Genomic DNA, 19,813 nt, shown 5'->3' with positions numbered 1-19,813 from the left:
AAACCCAACCATGAACAGCTTTGTAATGCTCTATACCACAGTGACTCAATAAAAGAGTTAAAAAATGTATTACTGTGAACATTCTCGTGAATTGTGAATATTCTTTCTGCCACCCACAAACCAGTACACTGTGGCCAGTCCAGAATTTCTGGGTCTCATAAGCGGGTGTGGTGCTTAAGAGTGATGGGTCTAGGGCCCAGGCAGATGGCGCAGGGGACTGGAGCAGATATTTGCACGGAAGAGTTTGGAGTTCAATCCCCGGCATGGCACTGGTCCCCGAGTACCACCAGGAGAGACCTCACAGCCACAAACTGGGTGTAGTCTCTGAATATCACTGCGTGTAGTCCCCACACAAAACCAAATAGAAGCCCTCGTAACCAAAAGCACATATCGTGGTTTAATAAATCTGGGGCCAGGCTCCAGGGGGCAAAGGTTATTTCTGTCCAAAAGGACTTTCCCAGTAAATGCTGTTCTCAGAGAGGTTTTCTTTCCCAGTGAAGAAGAGTGATCCCGTTGCCTGTACAGCATGAGCTATTTCCCTTCCGCGAACACTTCCCAGAGCTCCATCTGGCTGGGGTATGCGGAAGAGGAGCAAGGTGGAAAGGGTCCCCGCTCACACCCACTCTCCCTGCGACGAGGTGGGGTGCAGATGAAAGCCCGGGAGGGTCAGAGGTGGGAGCCAGCCGGGCAGGAACTCTGCAGGAGCCCGTTCTGGCACTGCCTCTCGCCAGCCACGGAGCGAAAGGCTCCAGCAGCCCTCTCTAGCGGAGAGGGGTCCGCAGAGGTGAGATGTCCCGTCACCCATGGTCCGACCCATCCCTGTTCTGACTCCGGCTGAATCGGAGTAAAGAGCCTCCGTTCTGCTTTTTAAAAATATTTAAAAAAAAAAAAAGAAAAGAAAAACAGTTTTCAGTGGCATATGTCATCACTGAATTAATGCTGTTTGCCTTTTACTGGCTTGGCTCTCATCCCAGTAGAAGCAAATAAAAACGGAGTACAATGTACTATAAATGCTGCCTGCAGCACTCCATCGCAGGCACCGCCGAACCCCCCAGGGCCCGTGGGAAGGGTGCCTCGGCCGCTTCAGGACAGAGCCCCCGTGGCCGTCAGGACGAGGGGCAGAAATCCAAGAGGGCTCTGCGGGTAGGGAAAGCGGGATCCTTACACTTCCCAAGAAGGATCAAGATCATGATCTTTTCTTCTCAGTGTGCGTAGATCTAGAGCCTGGATTCATCTCGGCCAACCTGTGCTGGTTCTAAACACAAGTCACTAAAACTCAGCCACAGATACGCATATACGCAGATAAGCTGCAGAACCAACGACACTGCAAGCAAGAGATTCAAAGCACAACCACCCGGCTGGGAAAGGTGCCTGACAGAGAGGCAGGCTGGGAGTAAGAGGGAACCCGGGGACAGAAGAGGGAACTGGTTGACAGAAGTGGACACTGCAGGTGGGATTGGTGTTGGAAAATTATAAGCCTGACACTGAACTCTGAGTAACTATATCAATCACAGAGTGCGTCAGGTTTAATAATAAATTACACTGTAGCACTGTCGTCCTGTTGTTCAGCGATTTGCTCGAGTGGGTACCAGTAAGGTCTCCATTGTGAGACTTGCTGTTACTGTTTTTGGCATATCGAATACGCCACAGGGAGTTTGCCAGGCTCAGCTGTGCAGGCAAGAAACTCTCGGTAGCTTACCAGGCTCTCTGAGAGGGATGGAGGAATTGAACCCGGGTTGGCTGCATGCAAGGCAAACGCCCTACCTGCTGTGCTATCGTCATAAATGTCACTGTATCACTATGGCACTGTCATCCACTTGTTCATTGATTTCCTCGAGTGGACACCAGTAACGTCTTCATTTTGAGACTTGTTACTATTTTTGGCATATTGAATATACCATGGGTAGCTTGCCAGGCTCTACCATGCGGGTGAGATACTCTCGGTAGCTTGTGGGGCTCTCCGAGAGGGACGAAGGAAGCGAACCCGGGTCGGCCTCATGCAAGGCAAATGCCCTACCCACTGTGCTATCACTATAAATAATAAAAGAAAAATCACCTCGAGAGCCTAGAGAGGGTTCAGTGCCCTGGACCACATGCTTTGTATGCAGATGGTTCGGGTTTGATCCCCGGCAATGAAGGAACATCTGAGCACCACAGGGAGTGACCTCTGAATACCACTGCAAATCAAAACAGCAATCATCCACAAATAAATAGAGATAAGGGGCTGAGGAGCCAGCTCAAAGGGCTAGAGCACAGGTCTTGGATCTGTGGGACCTGCAGTTAAATTTCTGACACCACATTCCTGCCCCCACAACCACTGGGTATAGCCCTGGTGCCCCCAGCACGTCCAGTCCATTAGCACCGACCCATCAGGCTTGCACTATAGAGCCAAGTACCTGAGAGGCCTTGAGGCATCCAAGTGCAGCCCTGGAGAGATCCCCCCAAAAACAGCTAAAAAAGACAATTTACCATCTTACGTGCTTCTAGAAGTACACTTCAGAGTTGTTAAGTATATTCATTGCTGTGTGACCCATCTCCAGAATCAGCTGTTCGTCTGCCAAACTACGCCAGGATCCTTTAGACAACATCCTTCCCTATTCCTACCCACCCTCAACCCCCCCCCCCCATTCCACAGCTCCCATTCTGTCTTGTCTCCAGGACTTGGACCTGCTTTAGGTGGTTCTGATCAGTGCTACTTTCAGCATGTGTCTCTGGGACTGGCTTTTTCACTTTGAATAATGCTCTTAAGTATCATCCATGTGGAACAGGTGTCAGCTCCTTCTGCTGTCCCTCCCTCCCTTCCATCCCTCCCTCCCTCCCTCTTTCCCTTCTTCCCTGTCTCCCTTCCCATTTCTTTCCTTGCTGGGAGACTGACCCCAGGCTCTCCCCCATGCAAAGCCAACACTCTCCAGCACACCACACCCCTGACCTTGAATTTCCCCCTTTTAACTGAACACGAATCCACACTTTGCTCATCCACCCTCCACCCACATGAAGTGGGACTGGAGTCACCTGCTGGCCTCTGTAAATAGAGTTGCTCTGCCTCTAAGTGGATACACCCCTTTAAGATTCTGCTCTCATATATTTTGAGGGCATTCCCCCCCCAAAATAGATTGCTGGATCATAGCTCTATTTTAAATTTGGGGGCAGTTATTTGGGCCACACCCAGCAGTATGAAGGGGTCCTCCTGTGCTTGTGCTCACGAGTCATTCTTCTAAGTGTCCAGGGGACCATGTGATGCCGGGGACAAACCAGGGTCAGCTGCAAGCAAGGTAAACACCTTAACCACTGCACATCAATCTGGCCCTACTTTGGGGGTTGGGGGTGGGCCACACCCCCTTGGGCTCACAGCTTACTCCTGGCTCTGTGCTCAGGGAATCTCACCTAGAGGTGCCCCAGGGACCATCAGTGGTGCTTGGGGTCCAACCCAGGTCAGCTGCACGCACAGCAAATGCCTTCCCTGCTGGACCACTTCTCTGCCTCCCCTCGCCCTGCCCTTCCCTGACAACAGCAGTAACTGCCCCTCGCCATTTTACATTCCGACCAACAGGGCAGAAGGGGTTCGATTTCTCCACAGCCCCTCCGATCCTTATTTCTTTGTGTGTACTGTGGCGTGGTTTTTGTCTTCTTGCTGGACAGTAGCCCTCCGAACGCTGGCGAAAGAGTCAGGTGCCTGCTCTCTGAGTGAGAAGGCCACGGCCGCTGCCTTTATTTCCGAGAGCCCCGCTGTTACTCTGACGGCAGCGCGGCGCTGCCGTTACTTGTCAGAGCTGGGACACAGCAGCATGGGTTTCCATTCCTGGCGCCACCAGCTGTGCTGGGAACAAATGCTCCTTATTGCGACAAAGTTCCCTCCACAGCACTTAATCAACCAAGCCCACAGTCTGTTCACTGTCTTTAATTAGGAATCAGGCACCGAAGGTGCCTGATGAATTCCAGTTTTCTCTCAAGCCCAGGAGCATGGCTGGCTGAGCCTGTCCTGTCCATGGCCATCTAGAAATGTCACGAGAGCATCCTGGGGACCTGGGATCTAGACAGTGCTGCAGAGCACCCGGCCAGAGAGGCTGCCCCTCCAACTTCAGCTCCACTCTGGAGTTTCCCCCACAGCTGGTGAGCAATCTGTCCTAGGTCAAGGGACCCTCCAGGCCTGGGCCTTTGAAATATCCAAGGACTGAATGAGACCTCCAGGGAGCAAACCCAAGGACAAAGGCCCCAGGCACTCCAGGCACTCTAAGGACACACAGTGATTTATTACTATTGTTATTATTTTGGAACTGGAGCGATAGCACAGTGGGTAGGGCATCTGCCTTTCACGTGGCCAACCTGGGTTCGATTCCTCCACCCCTCTCAGAGAGCCCGGCAAGCTACCAAGAGTATCCCACCCGCACGGCAGAGCCTGGCAAGCTCCCTGTGGCGTAATCAATATACAAAAAATAGTAACAACAAGTCTCACGATGGAGACGTTACTGGTGCCCATTCGAGCAAATGGATTAACAATAAGAGGACCATGCTACTTTGATAGTGCAGTGTAGTTATTATTTTGATTGGTTTTAGGATCACACCTGGTGATGCTCAGGATTTACTCCTGGCTCTGTGCTTAGGGTTCACCCCAGGCAGTGCTGGGGGACCTTTATGCAGTGCTGGGGACTGACCCCGAGTTGTCAACTGCACACAAGGTGACTGACTGCCTTACTCTCCACCCCCCAGGACTGTTTCCAAATGAAGTAAGCTGTAGTGTTCTCCGCCTCCGGAAACTCCTGCTGGGTCTAACTCTGATTTCCACCCCATCTTCTCTTCTCGAAGCTGTACTGAGACTTATTTTTAACCCTTTGTCAAATGACTCACTCTTTGTCTCAAGCAAAATTCTTTGTACTATAAGCCTGTGTCTCAACCTGGAAACTTTCGGGACCAATAAACTCTTCATTGTGGGCTGGATGCATGCATGGGATGAGATTCTATGCACCCATATTCTCTACCTAATAGTTACCAGTAGCGCCCCCCACCCTGGTCATGACCTGCGAACCATGCGTTAACCGTTAGGGAGAGAAGGGGCAATTCTCCCCGCCTGTGCTATGTGGAGAACTGCTATCTTCTGAAAGACTTGAATTCAAAAGGTTACTTAATAGTTTACCTGACGCCAGGTGCCCTTCTCAGGGAAGGTGCCTCAGAGCAAGACAGGTTGTAAGCAGATTGTGGCTTGATCCCGCAGAAGGTGGCATTGGGGTCTGTGCTGGTTCCCTGAGCTACCTTCTGGGTCCTGTTCCTCTCTGGCCTGAAAGCCTCCAGGCCTGCCTAGGCCTCACTATGGGGCTTGATAGTGAGGTAAGTGATATGTATCGTTTGGCTTTTAGTATGACAGCGCCAATGGGAATCACGTGTCACCTGAAGATGTCACTGTTGTCACATCCCAAGCTCTCAAGCTGGGTTCCTAAAAGAGTGGCTGGTGCACAGAGGTGCTGGGAGTTGGCCCAAAGAACTCTGGGGGTTGGAAGAGGGGACCGTCCACTCTGACTCGAAGCAGAGCCCTGGCTCAGGTCTCCACCCACCTCTGTCCGATCTCAGCCCGCGGGCCGAGTTTGGCCCAGATACTGAAGTCTTCAGACCGTCAGCGCCTGGCTCCAGGCTGACAGAGACTGTAAAATTTCAGAGAATGAGTATTTCTGTAGTGGAGCTCTTGGTCTGAAAGAGGAAGCTGGTTCTCTAATTTAAGGGCAAAAAAAACGGAATCACCGGGACTAGGTCCCAGCGTGAAGACTGTGCCCACCCTGCTGTACTTCGCATCGCCCCAAGAACATAACTGCATCAAGCAGGGGTGTCGCTACCACATGCAAGTGTTCTGCTGAGGGAGGGAGCTTGTTGGGATTCCACACAGCACAGGTGGCAGAGAGCTTCCCACGCGACAGGACCCGGGGAGAGGCAGTGAGAGATGGAGCCAGCGCACCTGGGCCTCGGGGCCGGCCTCAGCTCCCAGGGCAGCCACAACCACCACATCCACTCTGCAGTACTGACTATGAGCAGGGGTTCCACCCACCTGGCTGAGGCATGAGTCAAAAAAAGAAGAAAAATATCAATAAAATTAAACTCAAGTAAAAACTAGTGATTCTGTACACAAACCCATTCTCTCACTCTAGGCCTGTGACTTGAAACATCACCAGTAACCAAATAAATGGCCCCTCTTCAGTGAGGTCACTGCCCTCAGTTTGCTGCAGTCCTCACCACACCCTAACGTCCAGCACCTGGCCTCCTCTCCGTTGGTATTATCTAATTTCTTTAGATGTCTTGAGTTTGCCACATTTTTAGAAGCATTTCCTCTTGAGACTTAAAAGGGGATATGCTACATCTTGGACATGATGGCAAAAATAGTTCATAACTTAAAACATTTCACTTTTAGGGGCTGGAGCAATTGCACAGTGGGTAGGGCATTTGCCTTGCATGCAGCCAACCTGGGTTCAATTGCCAGCATCCCATATGGTGCCCCGAACACTGCAGGGAGTAATTCCTGAGTGAAAATCCAGGAGTAACCCCTGTGCATAGCTGGGTGTGACCCAAAAAGGAAAAAAAAATAACTTTTATAAGAGATTGACATTGATTTGTCATAGTTTTTACTCAATATGAAAAGAAATAAATGTGCAACATTTGAGACAAAGATACATCCAAACTTTTTAAAAAAGAAGTCACTGCTAACACTAAGATGGTGATTTCATTGATTTCATAAGCCTCTAGCTGCAGAAGCATCTAGGGAGTGGGAGGGAGGGGCGGAGGACGGTGAGGACGGAGCATCTTGTCATGACTGCTGAGGAATTCAAGGGTCCTACCCTCAGGTCACTCATGTTCCTTACTACCCACTAGACACATGTTTCTGCTAAATTCCACGCTTAGCTCATAATGCCTTGCAGGTCACATCGGGTCCACCTCCTGTGTGTATAAACAGCGCCTGGTCGGAAATCAGCGGCAGCTGTCCACTCATGGGTCATCTGACAGCGTCCGTGCTACAGAGCAGAGCTGAGTTGCTGTGGCAAAGTTCTGTGGCTCCCAAAGCCGAATATATTTATTCGTTGGCCCTTCTATAGGATTCTCGCCCTTCTCTGGCTTCCACGCTTTCCCCCCCACTCTTGAATCTGAGTTGTCTGATGTCCCAAAGGAAGATTCGCCGCTGCTTTGGGAGAAAGCAGACCTTCTTACTGAGATGCAGGCCGGGAGAGGGCAGACATCCGCCAGCTCTCAGTTTAGTGCTCGCTCACAAGGGACAGTGAGTCTGCCTGCGAGGAGCCCCCACCATGGCGGGGTGGCCTTTGGGCGAGAGAGCATCTCCTTCCTCCTTCTAGGCACCAGTGTGGCGCCGTCTCTCTGCGCCTCTTTCCACTCGACACACCTAGGTCTCCGCTCTTCCGAGGAAGACATGAGTGGACAAGAGGCAGAGTCGCCACGGGGCTCAGACTCCTCAGCTACTCCCCTCCATCTCTCGGGTCAGCTGTCCAAGGGACTGAGGCTGGACACCCACCTCTCTACCCCGGGGCTGGGAATCAGCACAGTTTTGCACCTGTTCCTTCTCGTTCCCGGAATCTGGAGTTCAATGCTGATCCTAACGACTCATCCCCGCTTGCCTGGGCCACCCCCACCCCCGAGCCCGGGCCCCTCACTCTCCTACTCCTCCATCTCTCAATGCTAAATGCCCTCAGCCTAAACTCTTAGCAGTCCCATTTTCCAGGAGTTTGGGCAGGAAACCTCTGCAAGGAGCAGGCCAGGATACTCTGGGACCAGCCTCCTCATGCAGTGGATGAGCCCCTGGAGGCTGAAGGTCAACTCTATGTCCAGCAGCTCGTCGTTAGAGAAGCCCCATTGATCCAGCCCATCGCCACCATCACTGCCTCATTGGCCTGTCTCCCTCCGTTTTTTCCTCCCCCCCATAAAAATCTATACAGGAACAAGCATCACCTTTCAGATAAGTAACTAAGTTGCTCTCGTGCTATACTCTAGACTTCCCACTTCACTGAGAATCCAATCTTCAGCCTGGTTGACGAGTCCTGTCCTGCTCTGAATTGTGCCTGGAACTGAACTCAGCACGATCCCTTCTCCCAAGTAAGGTGCACAGGCTCAGATGCTTCCTAGGTGGATCCAAACAGAGTCCCCACCTTGGGGACTCTGAACGTGCCTGTCTTGTAGCCCAGAAGGTTCATTCATGGACTCTGCATGGTGAACTCCCTCTCATCGCTGGCTCTGCTCAAACGCCATTCTCCAATAATCGGATCTGAAACCGTACCCAGCCCCGACTCCAGCACTCACGGCTCACTGAAGTTAGACATCTCTTGGCCGACATATATTCAACTCCACTATAACACAGACACCAGGAGGGACAAGTTTGCCTTGATCTACAGTCTATTCCCAGTGCATGTTTAGTACCCAACACACAGTGGGAGTATTTCCTAAGTATCTCTTTGCTCTCTTCAAGTGCAAGAAATCCAACTTTCCCGCAGTCATTTCTAAAAGGAATGTCACTGTTCCTAAAGGAAAAGCTCCCGACAGCTTTACAAGGGGCCAATATTCCCTTCACCCAATTTTGCACCAGGCCATGCTGTACCTCTCCCTACAGCCAGGACAAGCAGAACCATCCCCATTGGAAACCCACACTTTGAAAAATGAGTCTATACCAGCTTTAAGGAGGAATGTAATTGAAAACATGAAAATTTATTCTAAGTTGTATCTTAACATACGAGATCTCAGCTTTAGATGAATTTTAATGTTTACAAGTGCAAAAGCAAATAAATATTTACCAGTTGCTTTTTTTTTTGCACTCTTATAACTCCACAACAGCTTAGATGCAAAAAAATTGTTGCTAAACATCTTGTAGTCTGGCAAAAGAAAGAATTTCTTATTAAGAAAACCCCTCACAACAATAACAACCCCCTCGTGCTCACAGCTCCTGTGCTGAAACTATCAGGGTGGTTCATTAAGATCTGAGCATATGAGAGTGCAACTCCATTGTCATCATCCTTGATGGGGGGTCCGATTCTCACATGGGTGCTCAGACCAGCATGGGGGGGCATTTATAAACTGGGAAATTCACACAATGGACAATCTCTGAATGACAGCACAATTTCTTGGGTCAAGACCGTGAGCTGATGCCAACTCTCCCTACCCTCACTCCCCTTATTCTTTAAGTTCCAATGTGATTATCACTTTTCCTAACTGATCTTTCTTCCTTCCTTCTCTCTCTCCCTCCCTTCCTTCTTCTCTTTTTGCAGTGCCACGGATCGAACTCAGGGTCTCACACGCACAAATCAAATTGCTCTCCTCTGAGCCACCTCCTGGGCTGCAGGTTCCAATCTCAGTCAAAAGGGATCTCTAACTTTTTCTCAACACTTCTCAATCTCCAGCTTTTGCAGCTGGTTCCCTGGATTGCCAGCTACTAGGCACTTTCCAGCCCTAACTTCCTGGTGTGCATGGCTTCTCCTTCGGGCAATGAGTCTCAGAAGGCGGGAGCAGTTTAGGAGGGTCAGCACCCTTCTTAGATTTTGCTAAGAAACAAGCATCAAGGCCAGATTTAATCCACCAAGAATAAAAGAGCAGGGGTCAGAGAGACAGTACATGGTCAGAGAGAGTACAGGGGTCAGAGAGGTAGTACATGGTGTAAGGCATTTGCCTTGCATGCAGCTGACCTAGGTTCGATCCCCAGCATCTCATACCGTCTCCTGAGCACTGCCAGGAGTGATTCCTGAGTTCAGAGCCAGGAAAAACCCCTGTGTATCACCAGGTGTGGCCCCCCCAAACAAAAACAAAAGAAAAAAAAAAGCAGATTTTTTTATTAGAACACAGACATCCCCATTCAGAGTCACACTTGCCCATCTCTGACATGTATGACTTCATGAATGAAGCATGTATCATTTCAGGCATCACAAGCCCTTTGTGGACCCCTCCCCTCTGCCCCCTCCGATTATTTGTCGCAAAGGGTCTGACTGTACCCAGCCACGTGGAGCCTCCCAGGAGAACTGGGCCACTTACCTGGGTTAACAGTGATAAACTTGCTATCCTCGGAAAATCGGTCCCCTCGGGATGCAGGCTTTTTAGATGGCATCTCAGGCCTCTTGGGGTCACTCCCTTCAGAATATTCCTCTGTGACTGTGGGGGGCACTTGGGTGGCGGAGACGGAATCGGGGTGCAGGTCGGGGTGATTATCCCTGGTGTCCTCGGGCTGGTCAGTGGGGCTGGCACCGGGGTCGTGCCCAGGTATAGTCTGATACCCGCCCTCGGGGGCAGTCCTATTGGGAGTCGAGGGGCTGGGGCTGGGCTGGGTTTGGTTCTGCTCCTGGGCCGTGCGTGCCACCCCATTCTTCTCCTTCTTCTCGGAGTCCTTCTCCCCCTCCTCCTCGTGCTCCCGCTCCCCGTCCTCGCTCTCACTCTTCTCGTCCTTTCCCCCTTCCTCGGCACCTTCGCCGTCCTTGGGTGGGGCTGCGTCAGCGTCGGGGCCCGGGGCAGCCAAGGCCTCCGTGGTGGCCAGCACGGGCCGGCCCGCCTGTTTGCTGGCCGCCGCGGCTGTAGGGAGGCGGGTGGGCCACACAGTGCTAGGGAAAGAGGAGATGCCGCCACCACCGAACCCCAGGCCGGCCAGGAGCGTACTGGTGACCACCGAGGCCACGGTCGCTTGGCTGCCACTGGATGACGGGCCCATGCCAGTCGCCATGGAGACGAAAGAGAAAGGGATGCCAGAGGACGTCCAGGTGGAGGAACCGGAGCTGATGGGGGCCATGTCGGCTGAAGAGGCCGGGGACGCCGTGGGCTTGAAGGAGACATCCAGGCAGATGGGAGGAAAGGAGAGAGAAAGAGAAAGCAGAGGTCAGTCTTGTGGATTGGGGACCACTCTCTCAAAGGGACCTACTCGTCCCTCACACTATTCAGGGGTCCCTGAACTTGGTGCAATAAGGTATCTCAGGTGGTCATCACTGATCTGAGTGGCCTTACAATGAACTGCACGTGCACCCAAATCTTCACTGACAAAGCAAACCCAACCTTTCACTGTGGTTTCTCAGAAGGTCGAGGAGACAGCTGGGACGGACGGGCACTTGCTGGGCACGCTGAAGCCCCTCACTGAGCCTGAGCACTGGGCTGGGAACAGCTGCCAAGCACCCTGCATGTGGCCAAAAAAACCCACCAAACGAAAAAGAAGCAAAAGAGGTGAGAGCAGTGGTGGAGAGGCGAGTGTCCAGGTTTAATCCTGGGCACTCATGGTCCCCTGTGTGCCAGGAGTGCCCACCTCAGCGCCTCCAAACCCAAACAAACACATGAAAACCAAATAAATAAAAAAGCAAAGGGCCGGGGGAGTTGTGGAGGTGCTGGCTTTGCCACGGGCCAATCCCTCTCGCTTCACAAGAGTCCAGTCTCTGGCACTCCACATGCTCTCCTGAGCCAGGCAGGGAGTGCTCCCAGAGCACAGCGCCAGGAGGTAGTCCTGACCACCGCTCGATGTGGCCCCTGCGCCAGGAAAATAAAAAGCTCAATTAAAGACATTTACAATTAAGTAAAGCAACAGGCCATCATTGAAGGGAGGGCCATGGAGGAGGCAGAGGGTCGCGCTGCTTCCGTGATCTCTGGACCCGCTAGAGAACACACAGCTCTACTCAGAGAAAGGCACGCGGTCTGCTTTCTGCCCTCCGACACAGAGGGAGGGCGTGGACAGACTCGAAGAGCTCTCTGTCTGCCCAGGTCTGCAGCAGCAGAAGGCAGAGCTCCTGGCACCACCAGCTTCCAGAACCAGCTTATGGCAGGCTGCACGCCCCGGCTCTGTCCCACACAGCTGCCGCATCTGTCAGTCTCTGGGCTGACCCACAGCGAAGCGGCTCCTGTGTGGATGATGGCAACCACCACAGGTCCAGGGAACGGCACGTGCCAGGATGTACCACATACCCAGCATGTCTGTGGCTTCCCATGCTACCCATGACCAAGGCTCCATTTTCCAGGGAGGGGCCGAGGCACAGAGATGTTGAGGCTGACAGGCCGGGCTGGCTGTGCTCAGAGCTCGGCAGGTTCTGAGCACCACCCTGGACAGGGGTTTCGGAGTGAGCTGCATTCTTCCCTCTCTCACTTACCTCTTAGCTCGCAACTCAGTGCATGGAACTGAGAATGGCATCCATGATGTCTACCACTCAGAACAACAGAGCCAGAACAAACCTGGTTTCCTAATCGGATCATCAAGGTCTTGTCTAACACTGAAGGGGGATCAGTGAGCAAACGCTGAGTTCTGAGCGTGGCTGATGACAGGGCACAGCCTGGGAGGTGCTGGGCACATTAAGGCCCTGGCCTCCGTTTCCTCAGTCGTAAAATGAAAATAAGCACAACAATCTTGTGAGATGTTGACTGAAGTAAATGAAATAATCTGGGCTGGAAAGGGCTAGGAATTTTTAGGTGATTGCTGTTAACACTGACACTGCGATAATATGAGGGCTTGAGTTGCTCCAGAAATTTGCAAATCCAAACAGCTCTGCACAAATAAGAGCCTCTGAATTTAGCATCTGACATACTGAAAGGCTTGAGCTGACTCTCTTACCTTTCTATCCCACAGACAAGAGATAATTAGAAAAACAAAGAATTTTTATTTATCCTGACAACTATTAAACAGAACCATCACTACTTCAACTCCACTGCACGGCTTGTTTTCACAATGTACTTCACTAGAGTGAATGATGTAAATGTTGGGGTCTTTTAAACCTCAGCACATAGACAGTTTAACAACATTATACTGCCACCTCGTGGTGATGGTGTAAACTACATGCAGATTAATAACCCGAACCCAGGACAAATCATTACCGTTTCTTACTTACCACTCCTGTTTTAACAATTCTGGTACCTTGGAATATTCGAGTGGTATTAGCTGAGAAACAAAGAAATTACATTGTAAAAAAATACAGCATTTTTGGGGAGGTTGCATCTTCAACAATCTTTTCTTTGGGACATAACTCTGAATTACACATTCTTTTCACTGGTCATGAAATGTAATACCTCTCCAGATATTTTCAGTTAAAACAAAAAATTTTTATTTTATTTTTTATTTATTTATTTATTTATTTATTTATTTATTTATTTTTTTTACAGTGCTACACTATGCATTTTATTATTCTCATAGAAACAATAGGAATCATAGTTGTGTGTAAGCAAGAAAATATTCTTAAAAATGCAAATAATATTTTGGTGTCACAATTTTATAAATACAAGAAATGATAAAGAATATTTTATAAAGAATTATTGGTAGTCACAAGACTTCTGGCTCACTTTTCTGCAACTTCATTTATTATACCACTAAAATTTATTCTTTTTTTTTTTTTTAATTTTTTAATAGTTTATTTTTAATTAGTGAGTCAACGTGAGGGTACAGTTACAGATTTATACATTTTTGTGCTCATGTTTCTCCCTTACAAAGTTTGATAACCCATCCCTTCACCAGTGCCCATTCTCCACCACCAGTTAACCCAACATCCCACCCCCACTTCCCAGTCCCGTCTCCCCCCACCCCACACTGCCACTATGGCAGGGTATTCCCTTTTGTTCTCTCTCTCTGGTTAGGTGTTGTGGTTTGCAATAAAGGTGTTGAGTGGCCATTGCGTTCAGTCTCTAGTCTATATTTGGCCCGCATCATCTTTCCACCACATGACCAACAACCACATTTTACTTGCTGTTCCCTTCACTGAGTTGCCCAGAATGAGAGAACAGCCTCCAAGCCATGGTGACAACCTCCTAGTACTTATTTCTACTATTCTTGGGTGTTCGTCTTATAGTCTATTATTCTATATTCCACAGATGAGTGCAATCTTTCTATGTCTGTCTCTCTCTTTCTGACTCATTTCACTTAGCATGATACTTTCCATGTAGATCCACTTATATGCAAAAGTCATGACCTCATTTTTTCTAACAGCTGCATAGTATTCCATTGTATATATGTACCAGAGTTTCTTCAACCAGTCATCTGTTCTAGGGCACTCGGGTTTAAAACAAAAAATTTTTAATCATGTTTTCTTACTGAGATGAAACTTACCTACAGTAAAATGTACACAAATACCGAAGTCTGGGGGCCGGAGTGATAGTACAGTGGGAAGGGCATTTGTCTTGCACTCGGCTTACCTGAGTTTGATCCCTGGCATCACTTATGCCCCCCCGCCCTCCTCCCCCACCCGCAATGCCAGGACTAATTTCTGAATGCAGAGCCAGGAGTAACCGCTGAGCATCATTGGGTGTGACCCGAAAAGTCAAAAATATCTATTTAAGTCTGTAGCCTGATTCATTTTTACCTCTGCAAATACCAGTGTGTCATCCAGAGAGATCTGGGCATTCTTCAGTACCGTCTTGGCTTACGTCTATCTAGTCAGTAACTACCCCCACCTGGCCAGAGAGATGCTGCAGGGGTTAAGGAGCTTGCCTTGCACGCAGCCGACCCCGGCTGAATCTCCCCCACTAGGGAGGCACATTTGCCCAGGTACTGCCAGCAGTGACTCCTAGGCTCAGAGCCAGGAGTGGCCTGGGGGCCACCAGGTCTGCCTCCAGCCCTGTGCCTCCCACACCCACTCCCCCCTTCCCAAACGGAACCATCAGTGTAATTTCTGCTCCAGTTTTGTCCCTTTTGAATGTCACAGACACGGATTATTAGTTCATTGTTCTATGATCATTTCTGCTTATGATTTCTTGTCCTTTTCCTAACTATAACATCCAGCTTAAATTTATTATAGATTATGCTCAATTAGTAATTTTACTATTTCCCCCACAAAAAAATCTAAGAGATGTACTGTGGTTCAACTCTATTTGCCCATCTTTTGTGAACTGTTACACACATTCTTTTAAGCCTTTTTTTTTAGAGGTGGGGGTTCCAAGCTATATTTAGGAGGCGCCCGGGGCCCCCCCACTGATATCTGGCTCAGGTGGATCAGCTTTGGCTCAGTGTGAGGGTCCAAGCATGTGGTGGTTCTTAGATCCCGTGGAGCTGGAGATAACCCCCCCCCCCAGGCCATCCTGGTGATGACTGGGGGCCCTTGGGCCAACCCAGTGACACTTGGGGGACCATATGGTGCTGGGGAGTAAGTTTGGGTTGGACACATGCCTTAACTTCTGTTATCTCCCGCCCTCAACTGTTTGAAACCCCCCTTAGATACTGCCACTCTTTGGTGGACCCTAAGGTGACTGTGTTAAGTGCAGTAAATCAGGACATTTGGACATCACCAGGGTCAGAGAGCCAGGGGTGGCCTTAACCTTCCCCCTCAAAAAAAAAATAGACAACAAACACTCATTTCCCTTGGAGATGGAATATAGATAACTAGAGCAACTGAATGGCACAGGTCAGTGAAACTGAGACTCAGTGAAAACATCAGTGGGGAGGGGAGGGAGCATGGCAGGGGTGAAGAGGTGGGAGAGGTATTTTGGGTGGTTCTGGGACTTTGGTGGTGGGTGAGAGGAATCCTGTGCACAGGGAGAAGTGAGAGGTGTGCTCCTGGAATCTTCCGGAACTGTGACTCAGTCATCCATCAGTAAGAATGGGGGGGAAATATATCACCACTGTCACGGTCAACTTCCTGGTGTGATTTTTTCTATTTATCGCCATGATCAAAGGATTTAACAAGATTAAAAACATTTTTTTTTTTTTTGGTGTTTGGGTCACAGCCAGTGGTGCTCAGGGGGCTTACTCCTGGTTCTGTGCTCTAGGTTCACTCCTGGGAGGGGCTCGTGGGACCATGCGTGGGGCTGAGGATCGAACATGGGCTGGTTGTATGCAAGGCAACTACCTCACCTGTTGTACTATCTTCTCAGGCCAACGATATTTTTAAACTGTGGTAGCACTGTAGCACTGTCGTCCCATTGATCATTGATTTGTTCGAGTGGGCACCAGTAATGTCTCCACTGGAGACTTGTTGTTCCTGTTTTTGGCATATCAAATACGCCATGGGTAGCTAAAACCCATAGAATTTCCCTTTGTAATGACTCCTAAAAGCATAGTACAGCAGTGTGAAGGTGACCAAGGTCACATTATTCTGTCACCAATGGCCAGAACTTCATCTTGCCCCACACACGGAAGCTCTGGACCCACTCAGTGTTCACTCCCCGTCCTCCCTTCCTCAGCCCCTGCTGGTCCCCACATTTCTTCCTGTGTCTGACAGTCTAACTGGAGACCCCACACAAGTGGATCAGGCGTATCCGTCCTTTTGTGACTGGTGAAGTACCACTGGTATCTTAGTTTAATGTCCTCCGAGTTCATCCGGGTGGTGGGATGTCATAGAATTTCCTTATTCTTTTAAAGCTAGCCAGTATTCTGTTGTATGTATTTATCACATTTCACCCGATCAAAGGGTAGCAGGGTGGCTCTCACCTTTTTGCAATTGTGAATAAACAGCAGAACTTAAACACACACACAAACACTGATTTTGGACCAGAGACATAGTACAGGGGTTAAGGCTCTTGCCTGGCCTGTGGCTGACTCGGCAGATCCTTGGCACCATGTATGGACCCCTGAGCCCCACCAGGAGTGACCCCTAAGTGCAAAGCCAGGAGTAAGCCCTGAACACAGGCAGGTGTGGCCCCAAACCAAAAAAACAAACAAACAAGACCCTTTGAGTTATCTAAAAACAATACAGTGTACAAACAAAAAAAATTATGCTTTCCTGAAGTATAGCACCATACCAAAATAAGAAACACTTCCAGCTCTGGGGTTTTCCTGAACCAGAAGAGGAATACATTTCTGTCGGACCCAGTGGGAAAACTTGAGCTCATCTTCTTGCAGGGCCCTGTTTAAGGGAGACTGAGCGTCTGCCACCTCTTCCCGGGCGGGTGTGAGCGCCCCGGGTCCCACTGTGGAGCCCCTCCTCCCATGTCCACGTTCCCTGTCTGGTGTCACGCACGACCTGAGGTGTTAGTTATTCAGTGTGGCTGCAAGGGAAATGTGCAGTGGAGAACGGGAGCCAATATAAACCCGGTGAAAGAAGGAAACAAACAAACAAACAAACAGCGAAGCACTGTGGCCTGGGATCAAATATGACCCCCTCCCTCCTTCCGAGGTTCCTGGATCGATGGTGCTGGCCGCAGACAGGCGCACGCACCTCCCTGTGTTAAGACAAGCAAGAAGGGGCCCGGGGGACCTTGCTGCCTGCTCTTTAGCCCGGCTCTAGTTAAGGCCGACGTGCCCAGCAGCCACGCCGTCAGCACGTCCGCTGTCTCTGCGTCTGCAGCACTGCTGCCAGGCCCAGTCTGGAAGGGAGAATGTGCACACCAGCAGCGCCAACTCTGGGTGCCCAAAGCCGCTGGAGTTCAGGAACCGGGGAATACTTCCATCTGAGTTCCCAGGTCCAGTGAGAGGACAGTGGGTAGGGTGCTGGCCTGGCACTGCGGGCCTGGCATTGTGTGCCGGCATCCCTTAGGGGCTCCTGAGCTCCCCCAGGAGTGATCCCTAAGCACAGAGCCCGGAGGAAGCCCTGAGCACCGCCTGGTGCAGCCCCCAAGAAAAGACACCTGTGTTCTCATGGAATTCTTGCTATAAATGAGCATGAGGATGCAGGCAAGTCTCTCAGCGTTAGTCACAGCTCCAGCGACTCTGTCTCTGCTTAAAATCCGTCTCGTTCAACTGCCTCTCTAGTCCTACAGAGCGCCTTGCGGGTGGGATCGTATGTCCAGAAATCACAGCTGCTAACAGATCTTAATACGTTCATTCAAAAAGCACATCTGGGGGCTGGATCGATAGCACAGCAGGTAGGGCGTTCGCCTTGCATGAGGCCGACCCGGGTTTGATTCCCAGCATCCCATATGGTTCCCCTAGCACCGCCAGGAGTAATTCCTGAGTGCATAAGCCAGGAGTAACCCCTGAGCATCGCTGGGTGTGACCCAAAAAGAAAAAAAAAAAGCACATCTGTCGTTGAAGTCCAAGTTCATTTGTGTAAAATATTTGGATGACAATATTTGTACATAATGTTCTCCCATATTTTATGTGTTTCTTCAAAACCACTTGTAGAGAGGAAACGTTGCTAGATGCTCAGTGGAGTTGTGACTCAAGGGAAAAGAATCAGAACCCTTATTTTCTTGGGTTTTTTTTTCCCCTTCTGGTCCCACTTAGAGGTGCTCAGGGTTAATCCCCGGCTCTGAGCTCAGGCATCACTGCAGGCCACTACTGGGTGACACTGCGTGCTGGGGATCAAACCCAAGCAGGCTGCACGCACAGCAGCGCCTTCGCCACGGGACTCTCTCCAGTCTCCAAAACCATTATTTCCCAGGACCTCTGGGAAGGGCAAAAAGGCTCTGAACACTCAGTCATCAATCTTTCTCACCCATTTACCGAAAGTGGAGAGGAACATAAGATTGACTCTGTAGGGGTAAAGGCGGGCTTGTAACTGTGCGTACATTATTGGAACAAGCAAACTAGACTCAACTCAGCATCAGTTTAGAACCTGATTCCCCCCATCTCAGATTCCAGGGCTGGGACATCACTGCGCCATCTGTGAAACAGCAGCTACACTCCAAGCTGCCAAGGTGGTGAGGCTCAGGTGCGGTAACTGGTGTGCAAATGTCACTGCGAACCACTCCCCAGGTACTGCCTGCTACTCTTACTATCATTCCTCCACGCCAGGGAAGGGAAATGCAACATTTTTTTTGGGTATGTGATCTAGAACAGGAGTGCTGGTGTATTTCCTACACTAGAGGGATGCCACAGGAAGCTTGACCAGGCTCTCGAACCCCATGTCGACATTATTGCTGGGAAGCTAATCACGCAGAACAAGGCTGCTGTGGAATTCTCTCAGCGTTGCCGGGCGCCCTTTCATCTCGAGTCCTGTTAGTTGATGGATCCCAACAATGGCCTTGACCACTCCTCCTCTGCGCCCTGGTTCAGCAGAAGTGGGGGGAAGGGGCGACAGATTGGGACTTTTTTTTTTTTTTCTTTTTGGGTCACACCCGGTGATACACAGGGGTTACTTCTGGTTCTTTACTCAGGAATTACTCCTGGCAGTGCTCAGGGGACCATATGGGATGCTGGGATTCGAACAGTGTCGGCCGCATGCAAGGCAAATGCCCTACCTGCTGTGCTATCACTCCAGCCCAGATTGGGATTTTGTTATCATATTGCCCCAGGCAGCTGGAGGGAGGAGCTAGCAGCCACCACAGGAAGGAATGAAGAGCCACGCCCTTTTGTTGGCATCTGGGCACAAATACCAGTAGGGACTTCGGGCCTCCCTCAGAACAAGTTGGCAGACAAAGGAGACCCTGGCCATTTCCATTAAGTCATGATGGCTGGAGAGCTTAAATATTCTGGGCTTTACATTTTTTTCTGCAGAGAAGGCCTTTTTGAATTGCAATATATTACAAACATTTAATTTTTCAAAGTCTATGCAGAAGGCTGCCGGCTCAGGGGGGTCTATTAATCAGGAAAGGCAGTTCTGCAGATTCCCGGATCTTGGGGGAGCCCACGAGAGGCCCTAATCATGATTTATGTGGCCACAGCGCCAGCCCCCACCTCGCCTGGCATCCACGCTCTCTCCCAGGGTCGGGCCGGCACCTAGCTGGCCCTGGGGCCTCTCAACACAGGCAAAATGCATTCAAGGCACACGGGAACCCAGAGAACAAGGGTTCTCTGTGAAATTAGCATAGCCATGTTATTCTCAACGTATTCAAATAAAGGATGAGCTCTATGTGAATATTAGCAAAAGAATATTTAAATGTGAAATGCAAACTTACAAGCCGGAGGGGGTCCTGGGAGAAAAACCTAAGCTAGAGGGCTCCTTAACGCGGGCTTCAATACCTATTACCATACATATGACACCGTATGAGCAGGATATTTATCACCAGGGCCAGGCATAATGATAAT

At 50.2% G+C, this 19,813-nt stretch overlaps 1 protein-coding gene across 3 annotated transcripts in view; it reads right to left on the bottom strand.

Annotated features, from left to right (window-relative positions):
* Positions 1–19,813, bottom strand: part of PTPRG (protein tyrosine phosphatase receptor type G) — a 798,688-nt gene that overhangs the window by 88,970 nt on the left and 689,905 nt on the right. For all 3 annotated transcript variants that reach the window (XM_004616469.2, XM_055134736.1, XM_055134735.1), the window contains exons 11-12: positions 12,813–12,862; positions 10,000–10,774 (exon numbers count right to left, since the gene is read on the bottom strand). In XM_004616469.2, the coding sequence (XP_004616526.1) occupies positions 10,000–10,774; positions 12,813–12,862 (825 nt within the window). The remainder of the gene's footprint in view (positions 1–9,999; positions 10,775–12,812; positions 12,863–19,813) is intronic.

This window comes from Sorex araneus, chromosome 4 (genome assembly GCF_027595985.1).
Source record: "Sorex araneus isolate mSorAra2 chromosome 4, mSorAra2.pri, whole genome shotgun sequence".
NCBI classification, from domain to species: domain Eukaryota; kingdom Metazoa; phylum Chordata; class Mammalia; order Eulipotyphla; family Soricidae; genus Sorex; species Sorex araneus.
This window is presented reverse-complemented; position numbering and strand designations above follow the sequence as displayed.